The sequence below is a fragment of the Xenopus tropicalis genome, chromosome 5 (genome assembly GCF_000004195.4).
Source record: "Xenopus tropicalis strain Nigerian chromosome 5, UCB_Xtro_10.0, whole genome shotgun sequence".
NCBI classification, from domain to species: domain Eukaryota; kingdom Metazoa; phylum Chordata; class Amphibia; order Anura; family Pipidae; genus Xenopus; species Xenopus tropicalis.
This window is the reverse complement of record NC_030681.2, coordinates 156,694,191-156,709,790: the sequence shown is the minus strand read 5'-3', so window position 1 is coordinate 156,709,790 and position 15,600 is coordinate 156,694,191. Positions and strand designations below refer to the sequence as shown.

The 15,600-nt window shown below is 37.9% G+C and overlaps 1 protein-coding gene across 1 annotated transcript; it reads right to left on the bottom strand.

Annotated features, from left to right (window-relative positions):
• Positions 1 to 681: 681 nt before the first annotated feature.
• Positions 682 to 5,472, bottom strand: LOC116410794. The gene is made up of 5 exons (XM_031901850.1): positions 5,410 to 5,472; positions 5,112 to 5,186; positions 4,880 to 5,002; positions 4,657 to 4,782; positions 682 to 4,572 (listed from the first exon to the last, which is right to left on the bottom strand). The coding sequence occupies exons 1-5, from the start codon at positions 5,447 to 5,449 to the stop codon at positions 3,896 to 3,898; spliced, it is 1,041 nt and encodes a 346-aa protein (XP_031757710.1). The 5' UTR covers positions 5,450 to 5,472; the 3' UTR covers positions 682 to 3,895.
• Positions 5,473 to 15,600: the final 10,128 nt, after the last annotated feature.

Genomic DNA, 15,600 nt, shown 5'->3' with positions numbered 1-15,600 from the left:
TGACAATACCAGATTGTTCTGTTCCTATTGTCTTTTGCGTCTTAACATCTGTATTGTGTGGGTAATCCAGAACCAGATCTTTCAGGCTGTCAAAATTAATAACCTGGGTGTTAGCAACATTGAGCGTTATGCCTTTCACTTTCAAGGTTGTTTTACCAGTGTTAAGCCTGTAACCATATGTCTTGGGCCCTGCAGATACAAATTCTGTGATATGTGTGTTATTTGGCACCTCACTGGTCAGTTCACCCAGATAATCACCCAGTGGTGGATTCCAGTCACCTTCTTTACTCACAAAAATAACAGAGTCTGTGTCATGATAGAGGCACCTTTCTTGTAGCCTGTCTAGAAGTTTGTATAATTCTAGTCTGGCATATGCTGTAGTAAAACAGGCTATAAAGATGTTGGTGTTTTTATTGATTGTGTACCGTTCCTTACTGTATTTCCAATTTACAGCAGCTGTCTCATCATTTATAAAATTAACCTCAGAAAGTTCATAGTAAGGCAGAAATGCTAACTTGAAAAGTTCATCAGGGTCTGTGACAATGCTGGTGTGTGGTAGGTTAGATCTCTGGCCAAACTTGCCCCACAATGAATTGAGAAATAATTTGGAAATTTGACGTTTTGTAGGGTTTACGGCTATCTTATCATCACGTAACTGAATGCCCTCTTTTTCATAAAATGCGGCAATGTATTGTTTTTTCTTGGCCGCATCAGTACACCAGTTTGGATAACCTGATGCTTCTTGTTTGTCCCTGAGGTGTAGATTAATGTATTGTGTAAACAAGTCATTGCTGGAATTGTCAAAATGCCAGATCTCATAGATTTGTGTTATTCTGTAACCCTTTTCTATAGCTACCTCTAGTTCCATAGTCGTCCACGTACCAGTCAGAGAGCGCTGCTCATCAGAGTGTGTGCATAGTTCTGCCTGACAATTCAAAGCACATGTGTAACAGAGAGGGAACATGAGTTTTTTGTTCAGTTTCATAGGTAAGACTGGAAAAAACAAATCCCTTGGTGGGTATACTTTGACCTTAGCAAGACCAAAGTATTTTTTGATGTAACCAAAATTTTCGTAAATTATTTTTGGGTGCCCAACTGGATAGGTCTTGGTTTTATTAACAAAGGGGTAAAGGCTAGTGAAATCATAATAATTTATGTTTTCACCATCCTCTACTTTGTGATACAGTTTGATAGCGTTTGTTCTACCGCCATAAAGCGCATCACGGGGATCCAGGGGTATTGGAAACTGCATTTTATGGATAAATTCTTTAAGCTGTTCATCCTTTTCAAGCATTTCATGCCATTCATGCTCCCACATCAAACGAATTATAAAGCCACATTCTTGCAGATATCTTTTTTTAACCAAAAATGTGTAGTATAATTGTCCGTATGTTGAATTTGTTACATCATTGGAGTCAGCCTCATTGTAGCAAACAGGACAACCATGATAAAAACAGCCCTGAAATTCAAAAGCAACGTGCTTACCATCAACAAAAGCATAGCCGTCCAAAAAGTACCTTCCAACCCTCCTTTCACCACCCCTTAATGCATGCTGTATAGGAATATTTTCTGTATGTGCTACATACAAAAGCCACTGGATAGCCGGTGTAGAAAAACGTTTTTGTGTCTTGTGGTAATTGTCTCCTGGTACAATGGCTATAGTGTTTAATGGTATGAATTTAAATCTGTACATAGCCATGCAGACAGACGCCAGTGTAACAAGTTGAAAAGGATCAATAGATCTACGGACTACAACACGCCTCTTTTTACGCTTACAGTAATATGTACGTTTCTTTTTTGTCATTGCCATGATCCTGTCTCTGTAACACTCACAGGCCTTTCTTAAAACCTCCACATCCTGTTTGCAATATGCTTTTAGTTCTTTCTGAAAATTAAATGTGTCATCTTTGTGTTCTGTGTACCATGTCATGAATTCATTTTTCTCACCAGGCATCATGTAATCTGTACCATAAAATTTGATGCTTGGCATGGGCCCAATATAGTTTTGATTTTGCTCTGTGTTAAAAAAATGTGGAAAATAACCTTTGGACCCTGAAAAGCCCATAGCTTCTGGTAATTTACTGAGCTTCATGGGCAGGAAGTTTAAAGAGTCTATGAACCGCATTTTCAAATCAGGTAGTGTTACGCACAACAGTTTACCCCCTTGATTTATTATTTGTATTTGGAGTTTTTCCCTGATCAGTTCTTGAACAATAAAATACGAATCGTACCTCCCTGCATTGTGTGCAATGAATGTGTAATGGTCAAATACGCCACTAGTAAAAAACTGGACAAATTTTTGCACACAGTCGTTACCTTCAAACTCCCAAGCGGGGGAACCGTGCAAGTTTGCGGCATAGATGTAATTTGGAATGTGTGTGCCTGTCTCCTGCATGCATTCAAAATCATAGATAATGTATTTTTCACACCTTTTTTGTGCTTTGCACTTTTGCATGTAACAAATGTGTGTGTCAAATTTCCCAACACGCACACCACACACACTGCAGCGCAGCCCACCACATTTATGCTCATCCCCATTACACACATATCGGTAGCAGGAGTCACAAAACGTTTTAAGTCTACAAATGCTCTCGTCATCAAGAGCCAGCTGTCTATGCAATTCCAAACAGTCTTTTGAACGACAAAACACACGACAGTTAAAACACCTAGGCTGAATACCTATTTCATCCCTACAATCCATTCTATGACATGCTTTACAAAACTGCTGACAGCCATGATTATTCTTGTGGTGATACACAGAATTGCATCTCTCACAAAAGTATGACTCACCAATAAAACTTTTCACATTTTTAATACCATAATAATGGTTTTCATGGTGTAAAACAAATAAAATCTTTTCTCTGGATGCCGCCCCTGTATGATAAAACTGCCAGCGCCCCTGACTGAAATACAGAATTTTAATGTTAACGTTTAAGTAATTTTCAAACTCCGCAATGTCATTAAAAGACACTAGCTGATCCTCTGGTATGTCTAGAACCCTGTGTAACTGTTTGGCACGTTCTAGTAAAACGGCATCACCGACATCATCATTATCCATCAAGGCGTATAGACTGGCTGCCAGACACAGATTTGTAGTATAATTGTTAAAATCATACAACCATTGCTTTTTACCACTGATAATTTTGCTGTAAGGGATTGCACGCAACCGTTTTTTCACACCACCGCGCCTATTCCTGATCACAACTACCACAAGTTTTAGAGAATTGCCAGCAAGACATTCTGCATTACTCTGTAAAGCATTCGCAATGCAATTCAAAAAAGTGTCAGCATTAAAAGCTTCACTAGACTGTTTTGTGGAATATACAGGGTCAAAAGCATTCCCACCCTCAAGACGCAACTGTACAAAATCTCCTGGTGCTATGTCTGGTAAGGTTCTGTTCAGTAAATTTTGAATACTGGAATGCACAGCATTAACAGCATCCACAAATGAGTGTATTCTGTCTAAGTTTATAAATCTAAAATGGTCAATATACATAACACCGTTAAAGTTGGCTAGGTCTCTCTGTTGATGGTAAATAGCATCTAAATATACACCAGTATTTTGATCATGATCAGCATTAACAGCTTCCAAACACAGTCTTTGGTCACTGTCCTGTACATTACTGCGCCCACTATTCTGTTGCGTGGCCTGTATTTGTAACCTATCAGATTTGTGTGGTGTGTCATGTGTTTTGAGGACCCCTGATTGAATGGGTAAAGAAGTCGATGTTGTAGCATGCAGATTTGCATTGTTACAACAAAGACGTCTATGTGCCCTAGCCTTCAAAGAAGCCCTGGCACTTATTAACATTTTAACAGCCCGATTGATAGTTTTAGTTCTGTTCACAGACAGTTTGGGAAATTTTTCTAACCTACCACCACCAACCATTTTTAGTCATGCTGTTTCACCTATTTCTTTTTCAAAAGCCTTAAGAACCTTACTTAATTTTGTGTACTTTTCAGAAACAGCTATTATCTCTGCACCCTTAGACTCTTCAGGCGCCGTACTACCTAATGCCATGGCCTGTCTGTTAAGGTGCCCTAAAAAATTAACCATGTTAAGCCATCTGTGGTTTAGACTCCCCATATGACTCAATGCACTCTGTACTTTTTTACTCCAAGTTCTAAGACCTGTAAAATGTAAAATGTGAGTATACAGGCCTTCTGCTGGTAACGCAACATCTAAACTGTTTTCTGTTTGTGTTTCTGCGACGCGTTTTTGTTTAGCAGGTGGGGTATTTTCATATGTGAGTTGCCTCTTCACATTACTTACACCCCTACCAGCTAAAGGTGTGCTCTGTATAACAGACTGCTTTGGAACATACCTGATAACATTACTTGGTATTATACATGCTGACTCACCACCCTTGACAGCTTGTGATGTAGATTCATCAAGATTAGAAACTGGAGACAATGGCAAGGTCCTTATTGATCCATTAAAATCATTTTTTAGTAATGGCTTTGATTTAACGACTTCTGTTTTGTGGAGTCCAGGAACAACAGGATTTGTGATGTTTTTGGTTGCTCTTCTTTCTTTTGTATCAGATATCTGGCCTGTTTTACTTCTCTTAGCTGTAAAGAGACAAGAAAAAATAGAATTAAAAAAATGTAAATACTATTTAAAAGAAGATTAGTTTGCTATAGTTCTGTACTTACATGTTTTAGTTGTTCTATTGTGTATTTCAGCTTGGGTTACTTTACGTGGGGCTGAAGGCATCAAAACACGCTCTACAGGGGGAATATTCTCCTTTTCTGATGCGTTATTTGCCTTGATTTTTTTACCTGAAGAGACAAAATCATAAACTAATTAGGTACCTTGGTGAAAAAACAAAACAAAACAAAAACAAAGCAACAACATGTCTTATTAATGTACACTCACGAAATGTTTTCCCCCTTTTTTCAGTCTGTGATGGTTTTTTGTGTGTTGCACGGCTCTCAACATTATGCGCAATGATCTCAATGTCGGGCTCTTTTAGAGTTGCACAGTCAAGAATGTTTAGGTCTAAAATAAAAATATAGTTTTCTAAGCGCCGTGGTTATGATATCATACGTTATATTTGAGCCCTATACTAATAACTGTGATTAATGTACAAACAATACAGTACGCTTACCTCTAGCTGTTAGTCCTAAAATATCTTCTGTTTGTGAATAGGGCAATGGTGGTAATACAACATCCATAACAGCCGCTATAACAAAAATGAAATAATAAATAAAAAAAAAAGATAGCAAGTTTACTAATTAAACAATGATTACTGTATCAAACATACAGTAAAGACAGGTAGATAGATAGATAGATAGATGATAGATAGATAGATAGATAGATAGATAGATAGATAGATAGATAGATAGATAGACACATAGATAGATGATAGATAGATAGCTACATAGAAAGATAAAGTAAAAACATACCTAACTGAGAATCTGTAATGTCCCCAAAGTTGTTAAACATGCTATTAGCGCTGTGTTGAGACATCTAGAAAAACAACACAATACAAATAATGTAATGTAATATTGAAGCTATACTAACATTATTTACATCAATTTAACAGACTTATAAATCTACGCTGGGACGTTATCCTTATAATATATACTAAAATAAGCGTCTGAAAAAACAGTCTAAATTTTAGGAAACCATCAGCCCTCTATGTGTGAACAACAGGCTGTTTACAGAGTATACTAAAATGATGTGCATAAACAGAACATAAAAGTATAACATTTTAATAAGCTTTAGTTGCACAAAATATAGAACAAAAGCCATCAAATAACTAAATAATAATTAATTTTAAGAAATAAATGCGATTAAAATGTTCTGTATATAACAATTACAAAAATATATATAACAATTAATAAGGTATAACTAAAAAAAATATATATATATATAAATCTACAAGTATAAAAATATGAAAGATATAAAATAATACATACCTTGTTTTTTTTTATCGTCAGAAAAATGTTTCTGTGAATAAAACTTTTGTATTGTCCAGGTCTCATGGTACGCTGTATTTATGGCCATCCTGTATTACCGCCCATAGATGCCTTGTTTTTGCGATTGGCTAGGCCTAAATTACGCCCCAAAACTATCTGCACTGCTATTGGGTCTGCTTAAATTATAAGTTTTAGATATTACCATATTTAACACTCCCCCTCAACTTATAATTAATTAGACTAGATACCATTTAAACATATGTTGCTAATTTGTATATGCTTTTGTCCCTGATCATGTTCCTGTGGTCAAGAGTCCCCAGACACAGAGTGTCCTGAGTGCTTAGATAATTGATATAGCATATGTGCTTTGTCTTTTGTTTCTGGCCAGTTCCCGAGGTCATATTTCCCAGACACATGTGGTACTTATTGCCAATATAATTGATATAGCATATGTGCTTTTGTCTTTTGTTTCTGGTCAGTTACTGATGGCCAAAGGGCATACATCTGTCATTAGTGATTATATATTTGAAACGGTCACACTTCCCTAATATGTTCACTGACAACCCCCCCCCCCCCCTAATTTTACATTATGGGAAAACACCTTTGCATCTCAAACTAGCATGTATCACTTTTGCTTTAGAAAATACACACAAATGTTGTCCATTATTAAATAAGTTTATTGTATAGTTTAATAGTATCAGTTACAGATCATAGCTGTGTTTTCACAATACGGTATACATGTTTGATTGTTATGACAACACTGTCTAAGTCTAAATGTTAAATACAGCATACGTTTATTTACAAAATGTTTTACTATTCTATCATTTCTTTTAAAATCACTATTAAAGAATTTTAATACATTTTTATAAGACACACCACGGGCTATATGGTGTAACATGAATATACAGTAATGACCGCAGTATGAGCTAACAGTATCCTGTAGCTGTCTATTTTGGTATGTTATTCTTGTAGAATTTCTTTTTAAAAATTGTATAAAATCCTTAGGAAATACAACATTTTCTGGTGATAACCCATAGCTATCAAAAAATATAGAGTTCTTATTATCACATAAAATGATCAAGATCCAGTGACGGCCTCGTTTTTCTGAACTGTCTGTATTTACAATATATGCAGCAGGCTTCTGTTGGACCTTATGTCGCGGTAATAAATCACATGGAAACACACCCATAAACATTCTCTGGGCAATTGCATCTGATTTCATAATGTGGGTAATTTCCAAGTTATTCATTTTTAATTGTAGTCATACAATATTTCTCTTCTATTATTGATCTCAATAATGTTTGCATTTACAGAATATACAATCATATTAATGGTGTTTGGTGTAGGTTCTGCAAATCTTATTTCAGCTCTTAGATTGCCCGTCTTTACTAGAGAGAAATGTGCTCCGGGTTCTTGATCTGGTGATAAATCAAATCCAAATAAAGTAAAACCATTCATAAACTCTTCACGATCCACTGAAATCCCATTATCTGATTTTTGCTTGCCAGAAAGGTGTACAAGGGCCATGTATTCACGAATTGCTGCGTCATTTTGGAAGGTAGGCTGAAATCCTCTCCCACCAGGTACCTGTTGTCCGTCAACATATAAAGCCGCGTGACTTATATTATAATGATGGAAACATAATGGATTCCTCTGGTAGCTTCCACTGAAAGCCTCATTATCCACAAATCCTAATATTACAATTTTAGGAATTTGCCCCAGAAAGAGATTTTCGTGGTTTGTGATCCTTGTGCCTGCAGGTATACTGTATACTTTCAGAGAAACTCGATCAATGGCATACTTTGCGTTTGTTGTCAACAGCGCTTGGCTGTGGCCTATTCTGACTGCTGGAGAGACCTGCACTCTTTTAACATAGAGGGCCGCTTGTAATATTTGCACTTTATAGTGTTCAGCATCAGCAGTCATCAGACAAAAAGCGTCTTTATTTCTGGATAGTTTAATTTTGAGATCAAGTCCATTCAGAATCAGGCGCGGTGAATTAAAAACATCACCATAAATGGGCCCTATAATTTCTACAGTTTTTGAGCCGGCTGTAAACCGGGCCCTTTTGTTGAATCCTGTATTTTCCCCATTAGGCGTCCTATCATGATGATGGCCGGCTGTGTCTTTATAAAATAAGCCGGCCGTGAATTGTGAAGATAGAGTTTGTGGGCTATAGTTCAGGAGGGTTTCAATGTAAGCTCTGTAAGTATATAGATTATCAGATTGTGAAATGAGTCGATCACCCAAAGTTATATCCACTTGGTTAAAGAGACTGGCTATAGGGTAATTGATAAAGCCCACACGAGCCCCATCCCCTATAACTGTGTTATCTTGTTTAACAATTTTACAAAGTATGTACAAGAGTGTGTTATTTAGGTCATAATAATATTCACCACTCCCTGATATAAAAAATTCCAGCGGCGCATTGTCTGCAAGTGCCGCTATGGGCTGAGACTCTACATATAGGGATTTTTCAATACTTGTCTGTGTAGGAGGTATTTGAAAGATGTCCAGTTCAGATTTAGCACATTCATCAGAACTGTCGTGTACAAAAGCCATGTTGCTCTCTTAAAAGATGTCACCGGGTGAACGTCTAGCTGTTTTCTGCACACGGCGTCTTTTACGTTGTGTGCTTTTATTGGTTGCCATTGTTAAGAAAGCTGAATTATAACGCCTCTTATATTTCCTTGGCTTTTTACTTATGTATGCAATGCCTGATCCTTCTTGTTCTTGCGCTGGTCGGGTCATTCTATCCATAACAGCTGTTGAGACATTGGCAACTGCGTCTTTGACTATGTTTCTCGCAGCATTCTTTACATGTGGTTTTATAATTTCTAGGCCTCTTCGAAAAATCGGGGAGATAGTCCTAAAAAAACCGCGGAAGAGACCCCCGATTCCTGCTCCATACATATATTCACTGCCACGGAACCCATCCAGCCCATGGCCACTTTGTGTAATGTAATAATGGGTATATACAGCCGGATCCCCATACGTTCTTTTGGACAGCATTTTTAGTATGACAGTTCCTTGCGGGGTCTAAAATGTAATCGCACCAGGCATTTACCGTACTTGAATTTAACTGGTTTACACTGGTCCGAATAAATTGAAATTGCCACTGAATCAAAGTGCTGTTTGCATACAGGTATGTAATCTGGTCGTGTGTATCGCTGTGTGATTATCTCATTGTTTTTACCACTGATTTCTACAGTCCGGAGAAGTTGTACATAACTATCGCCCACTAGTTGATGTTGTATTATGTCTGAGTACACAAACATTGTGTAAAATCCTGCTTTTATATCTGCATAAATCTTTTTGACTTTTGGTAGAGAGGTACCGTATGGAGCTATATAACCATCCATACCTAAAATATGGGCAAGCTTTTCTCCGGGTGCAAAAGTGTATATTGGTGATTCAGATACTGATACGCTTCTTTCTAAATCATCATAACGCAGTTTAATATGCTCATGTGGAATTTTTAAACTATCGAGTCTCGCATTTATTGCTTTCACAACCTCATTAATAGTGTTATAATACCCCGATTTAATATGATACTCTTTCAAAAGATCATCCTGTTTCCCAACGACAAAATTACCTTCATGGGGGTCAAAGGTGTTCCATGTGTGGGGGTATTGTATTTCTGTAAGGGCTACTTCCCATGGCCCTCGAAGGTCAACACTTTTTGCTAATTTAGTTGTGTAATTAGATATGGTGTTGTCAGGATATATCTTGGAGGATGCATTGCTGGGCAAGGTCATATAGAATGATCCCTCATCCATGGTCTATAAATCAGTCAATTGATTCTCTTCAATCCAACAATTAAATTTTGGGGGGTAACCCATCCATTTAACAAAGAATAGATTAATGCCGTCAATATTTTTTCTCTTAATAATTTTCTCTATTCTGTATATGCGATTCTGATCTGGAGGAACTTTTTGTATTTCTTCTGCGTAGAAAGAGCCATCTATGGGGTCATCAGCCAGATCCTTCAGTTTATAAAGCGGTCTGAGCCCCCTGGTGTTTATATCGTAAATGGTGAATATTTCATCTGTGTAACTCTGCTCATACCCTTTACTAAAAGTTCCTTTATATTTAGAAATTCTGACATCATCACCGATTTTGAATTTGGGTTTAATCTTTTTAGAAGAAAAATATTCATAGTAAAGATTCTTCCAGATTTTTAATGAATTTTGTTTTGTAACATCAGCTGGTCTACACCGAATTGATGAGTGATATGTGTGATTGTAACTATATACCAAGTTGGGCAAAATATCAATATATCTAAAAGTGTTACGTTTTGTGAGATATCGCCACATTTTAGTCTTTAATGTACGGTTAAACCGTTCCACTAAAGAGCATTTCACAGTGTCTGATGAAACAAAATGTCTTATTTTGTATTTATCAAAAAGCTGCTTTACTTCTTTATTCAAGAATTCTTTACCACGATCTGTTTGTATTTTAATCGGTGTTCGGTGATCCTCTTCAAATATTCTCTGAAAGGCCGTGGCCACCGCTGTCCCTGTCTTATTGCGCAGGCCGCAACACCAGGCATATTTTGATAGGACATCTATAACTGTCAAAATATATTTTATACCATCATTTTCTTTAGACAAATCTATCATGGATACCAGATCTGCTTGCCACTGTGAGTCGATATCTGAAACCACAACTTTGTTTCTTTTAAAGTTCTTTCTAACAGGCTTATGCAGTGCATAGACATCTTGCTGATTTAACCACTCTTTTACATCTTTTCTTTTTAACCTGTGTTTTTTTACTTCTCTGTACAGGTTTTCAATACCGCCATAAGAGCCAGGTGCTCTGGGGTTAAAATATTGCCTTTGTAATATGTGTTTTTTATTCCTCCGTCGTGGCATGATTGTAATGCAACAACCACTATAACCACAATGCGCAGAATCCTTTTTTTTTAGTCACAGACGTGTCCGGGCATAACACTATACATGCCCGGGCATGTCCTCAATAACCATGAATCCATCCCCATTGGTTGCTCAGGGTCACGTGGTGCCGCCCCTTGAATAAGACATCCCCATTGGTTGGTCAGGGTCACGTGGTGCCGCCCTTAAATAAGCCATCCCATTGGTTGTTCAGGGTCACGTGGTGACATTCCTGTGGGGTGTACTGGGCGGGGCTCAAGCGCCGATCGATGGGTGTAGTGGGTGGGACTTAAACCGGAAGGGGCGGGACATCTGACACATTAGACCAAAAAGGGGGCGGGGCACCTGTCACTTTACCGGAAGTGGGCGGTTTGACGAAAGGTGTAGACGCTTCACTACTAACTCTATAACTGTGCTGCTAAAATATGTCAGTGGCTGCAGCTGCTCATAGATTGCAGTTCAGGGAAGATATATAACTAAGGGAACATTGCTAGGGATATAGACTCTGGCTGCTCTGTTACTGGCACAAGGATGTCTCCTCTCTGCCCCCATCAGCTCAGGAACCTGCATCATCTCTTTGCTCTGTTCCGTGGATCAATGGAGGTTCTCTTAGTGGTTCTGATGTTCCAGGTACTCCCTTCTGCAGCTGAAATGCCCAGTCCCAGCTCTGGGTGCCGGCTGCGCAGTAACACCAGGATGAACTACTTTAGTGATGGGGACTTGATCATTGGGGGAATTCTCCAGATAAAAAATAGGTTCCTTCATTTTTATTCTGGTACAAAGTGCATACTGTAAGGGCAAGTTAGTTTTCTTTTCACTTTGCCTATAGGATATATAACACTACATTGAATACAAACTGCCCCATTTGGTGTCAAGATCATTCAATCTCAGTGCACTTTGAATACAACCATAAAATGTGAAATTGTAGTGTTTGTTTGGCAATACACTTTGTAAAGAAACTGGTTTTATTTTTACTTTTTTGTGGGGGTTATAAAATGATAACATAGAGCAAGCTTTGTCATTATCTTAATATTTAATCTCATTAATAGAATCTAATAGTTACACCTGTCTCCCTACATTACAGAATCCCCTCATTCAGACACTATCGCCACCTACTGGTTCTCATTTATACGATTGGGGAGATCAATAAGGACCCGGAGATACTGCCTAATGTGACTTTGGGCTATCGGATCTATGACTCCTGTGCCTCGGGAATGAGGTCTATTGCAAGCGCTCTCAGTATCCTGTCTGGAACAGAACAACCAATCCCAAATTACAGCTGCTGGAATAACAGGAAGGTTGTGGGGTTCATAGGAGACTTGTCTTCAGAATCATCTCTGTCCATCGCGTGGCTCGCAGGGATCTACAGGTACCCTCAGGTCTGGAAATGTTAGGTTCCATAGGCTTCTCCCATTCATTCTCTTAAATTGTAATTATTATTTTTATATAAAGATTTGGTTGTTTGTTTTGGCAGTTTGTTCAATGTTGACAGTAGCCCCTAGCCATTTGCTTTGTTACAAAACCTGCTTGGTACAGTTAGTACAAACATAGTTACATATTAAACTTGGTTTGAAAAGACCATCAAGTTTAACCCTTTCCCTGCCACCAACGTAGGTACTACGTTGTTTTAAAAAAAAAAAAAAAAAAAAAGCAGTTTTCTGCCAACAACATAGTACCTCCGTTATTGCTGGTTTAGCAATAGATATGCCCCCAACCCCTTTGGCAACAAGCTGAGGGGGTTGGAGGTTGGTCCTGCGATGCGATTGCCGCAGGACCGTCCTACAAGCAGCAGGTGCGATCGCATTGCATCTGCTGTTTGTACTGCTTCCTCCTCTTCCCCCAGCACCATCTCCCACCTACTTCCTCCCGAGGACTGCAGCATGGAGGAGCAGGCAAGCTATTTGATCTTCAGGACAGGTAAGTGCAATTTAATTTTTATTTATACACACTTTTACACTTACATACATTTACATACATTTATACATACAACACACAATTTAGCACAGGTTTTTTTTCCACTTTGCACACTTATATACACTTATATACACTTATATACAAACTGTCACACAACTTTTACATGTGCAAAGGTATACACAAACTCACAAAAACTTTTTTTAAATTGTTTTCCCTAAAAACTGTTTATTTTGACAGCGTGACTATTGGATCAGATATTCTGACCACTAATTACACTGTCATGTGACTTATTTTCTTGTTTCATTGATTTGCACAATTTTTATGGTTTTTTTGCATTTTTATCCCTATATTAGTGTTCCTGATCTGATTTTAGCGTAGCTTGTGTAACTTTGGTGTACAAAAATAACTTTACCTATTTTGAATTCATCAGAATGTGTACTTTCCAAAAATATGACTTTCTGGGGTGAGTGTACTTTATACTAGCTTTATCCCACATATAATGATGTAAATGTGTTGGTTTTGCAGAAGCTGAAATAACAGAAATGACAGTATATATGGGGGTATGTTCCCATTGGGGCCCCTACATGCCACATACTTAGGTAAACCTATACATATTGGGCATCAAACTGTTCAGTGGACCCCTGGGGTTCAAATTCAGAGTGTTTTATCTTGGTACCTAATGATACGTGGGAGATAAGATGCTGGAAACTGGAAGCTTTGAGGGGATTTTTGGAAATGTTATCAAAATTGCCAACTTTAGGAAAGCTTAGTGGCTTAGTACTTTGGGGTAGGAAGACACGGTTACCCATTTTAGATTCGGGGGAATGTGTACTTTCCAAAAATATATGACTTTCTGGGGTGAATGTACTTTTTACTAGCTTTATCCCACATATAATGATGTAAATGTGTTGGTTTTGCAGAAGCTGAAATAACAGAAATGACAGTACATATGGGGGTATGTTCCCATTGGGGCCCCTACATGCCACATACTTAGGTAAACCTATACATATTGGGCATCAAACTGTTCAGCGGACCCCTGGGGTTCAAATTCAGAGTGTTTTATCTTGGTACCTAATGATATGTGGGAGATAAGATGCTGGAAACTGGAAGCTTTGAGGGGATTTTTGGAAATGTTATCAAAATTGCCAACTTTAGGAAAGCTTTGTGGCTTAGTACTTTGGAGTAGGAAGACACGGTTACCCATTTTAGATTCAGGGGAATGTGTACTTTCCAAAAACATATGACTTTCTGGGGTGAATGTACTTTTTACTAGCATTATCCCACATATAATGATGTAAATGTGTTGATTTTGCAGAAGCTGAAATGACAGAAATGACAGTACATATGGGGGTATGTTCCCATTGGGGCCCCTACATGCCACACACTTAGCTAAACCTATACATATTGGGCATCAAACTGTTCAGTGGACCCCTGGCGTTCATATTTAGGGTGTTTTATTTGGTTACTTTATGACCTGTAGGAGATAAGATACTATAGACTGGAAGCTTTGAAGCGATTTTTAAAAAATGTTACAAATTTTGATAAATACCAATAACTTTAGGAAAGCATTGCGACTTGATAGTTTGGAGTAGACAGATAGTTGTGCCTATTCTGTATTCCCCAGAATCTGTTCTTTCAAAAAATGTATAATTTTCTGGGATAAATCTTTTGTTACTGGAATTTTTGGCCTTGAAATCTAATGTATGCAGCTTTCTGGAGCAGTGCTTTGGGAATTTGGTAGGGTACTGCTGGGAGTTTTTGACCTATACAAGTGAGAAATCTCCATAAAACTATATATATTTGGTATTGGCACGTTCAGGAGACATGGGACTTTCCCAATCAGTTGTATTTTCATGCATAAAATAATTTTTGTTTCTGGTATATGTGTTTATATTATGGAAAATATTATTTTTTTTTCATTTTTTAGACATTTAGAAGCCTATATCTTGTTACAGAATTGGAATTACACAAAATTCCATACCATATTTTAAAAGCTTAGGTTGTCCTGAAAAAAACAATATATTGTTTTCCTTTGTAAACTAAAAGTCCCCCCAAGGAAAGGCCCCTAAAGTGAAATAGTGAGAAATGTTCAAAAAGTGTCTGGCAGTAGAAGTTTCGCTTTGTCCAAAACAGCTGGCAGTGGAAGGGTTAACACTTCCAAGTGAACTCAGCCACAGAATGACACTGCCTGGAATTAGACAACTTGTTATCTACAAAACCCCCCAGATCCTTCTCCATTAAGGATCCCCCAACTCACTACCATTTAGTGTATAACTCACATTTATATTATTTCTACCAAAGGGCAGAACCTTTCACTTTCCTACACTGAAGCTCATTTTCCAGTTTGCTGCCCAGTTTTCCAATTTTGTCAAATCTCTCTGCAAAGTGGAACCATCATTTCATCTCATTAAATCACAGTCAATCTGTTGCGATAGAAATTTTATCCTGATATTGGCAATTCTCAATTTATGGATAAGGCACTGGTAAATCAATCTGGGACCACAGGTGAGGAATATTAGATTCTTTATACTACCAATCAGAGCTGCTCATTTTGATCATTGCAAGCTGATTGGTGCTTATTTCTCAACCCATGGAAGAACATGGAAAGTCAGAAGAGAATAATGATAGACCTTCCAGTTCATGGACATAAGAGGCTCTGGGATTCAACTCAACTTCATTCAACTCCATCAGAGTCAATGAAGTAATATGTAGAACTCAACACATGTATGGCTTGGCCAAAGCACTTAGTGGCCGCTTTTCCCAAATCTTGAGACTGGCTCCTCTAGAGGGCCTGGAGCTCTGGCTGAGGTGACCAGTGAGATTTGGGAAACTGATTGGCTTGAAGATCATTTAGGTTAAGTTATCTTTT

Coding starts and splice junctions, on each gene's coding strand:
- LOC116410794 (XM_031901850.1), bottom strand. CDS start 5,449: ATGTTTAACAACTTTGGGGACATTACAGATTCTCAGTTAG. Junction 5,003..5,111: donor TTTAGGACTAACAGCTAGAG/GTAAGCGTACTG, acceptor TTTTTATTTTAG/ACCTAAACATTCTTGACTGT. Junction 4,783..4,879: donor AAAAAGGGGGAAAACATTTC/GTGAGTGTACAT, acceptor TTGTCTCTTCAG/GTAAAAAAATCAAGGCAAAT.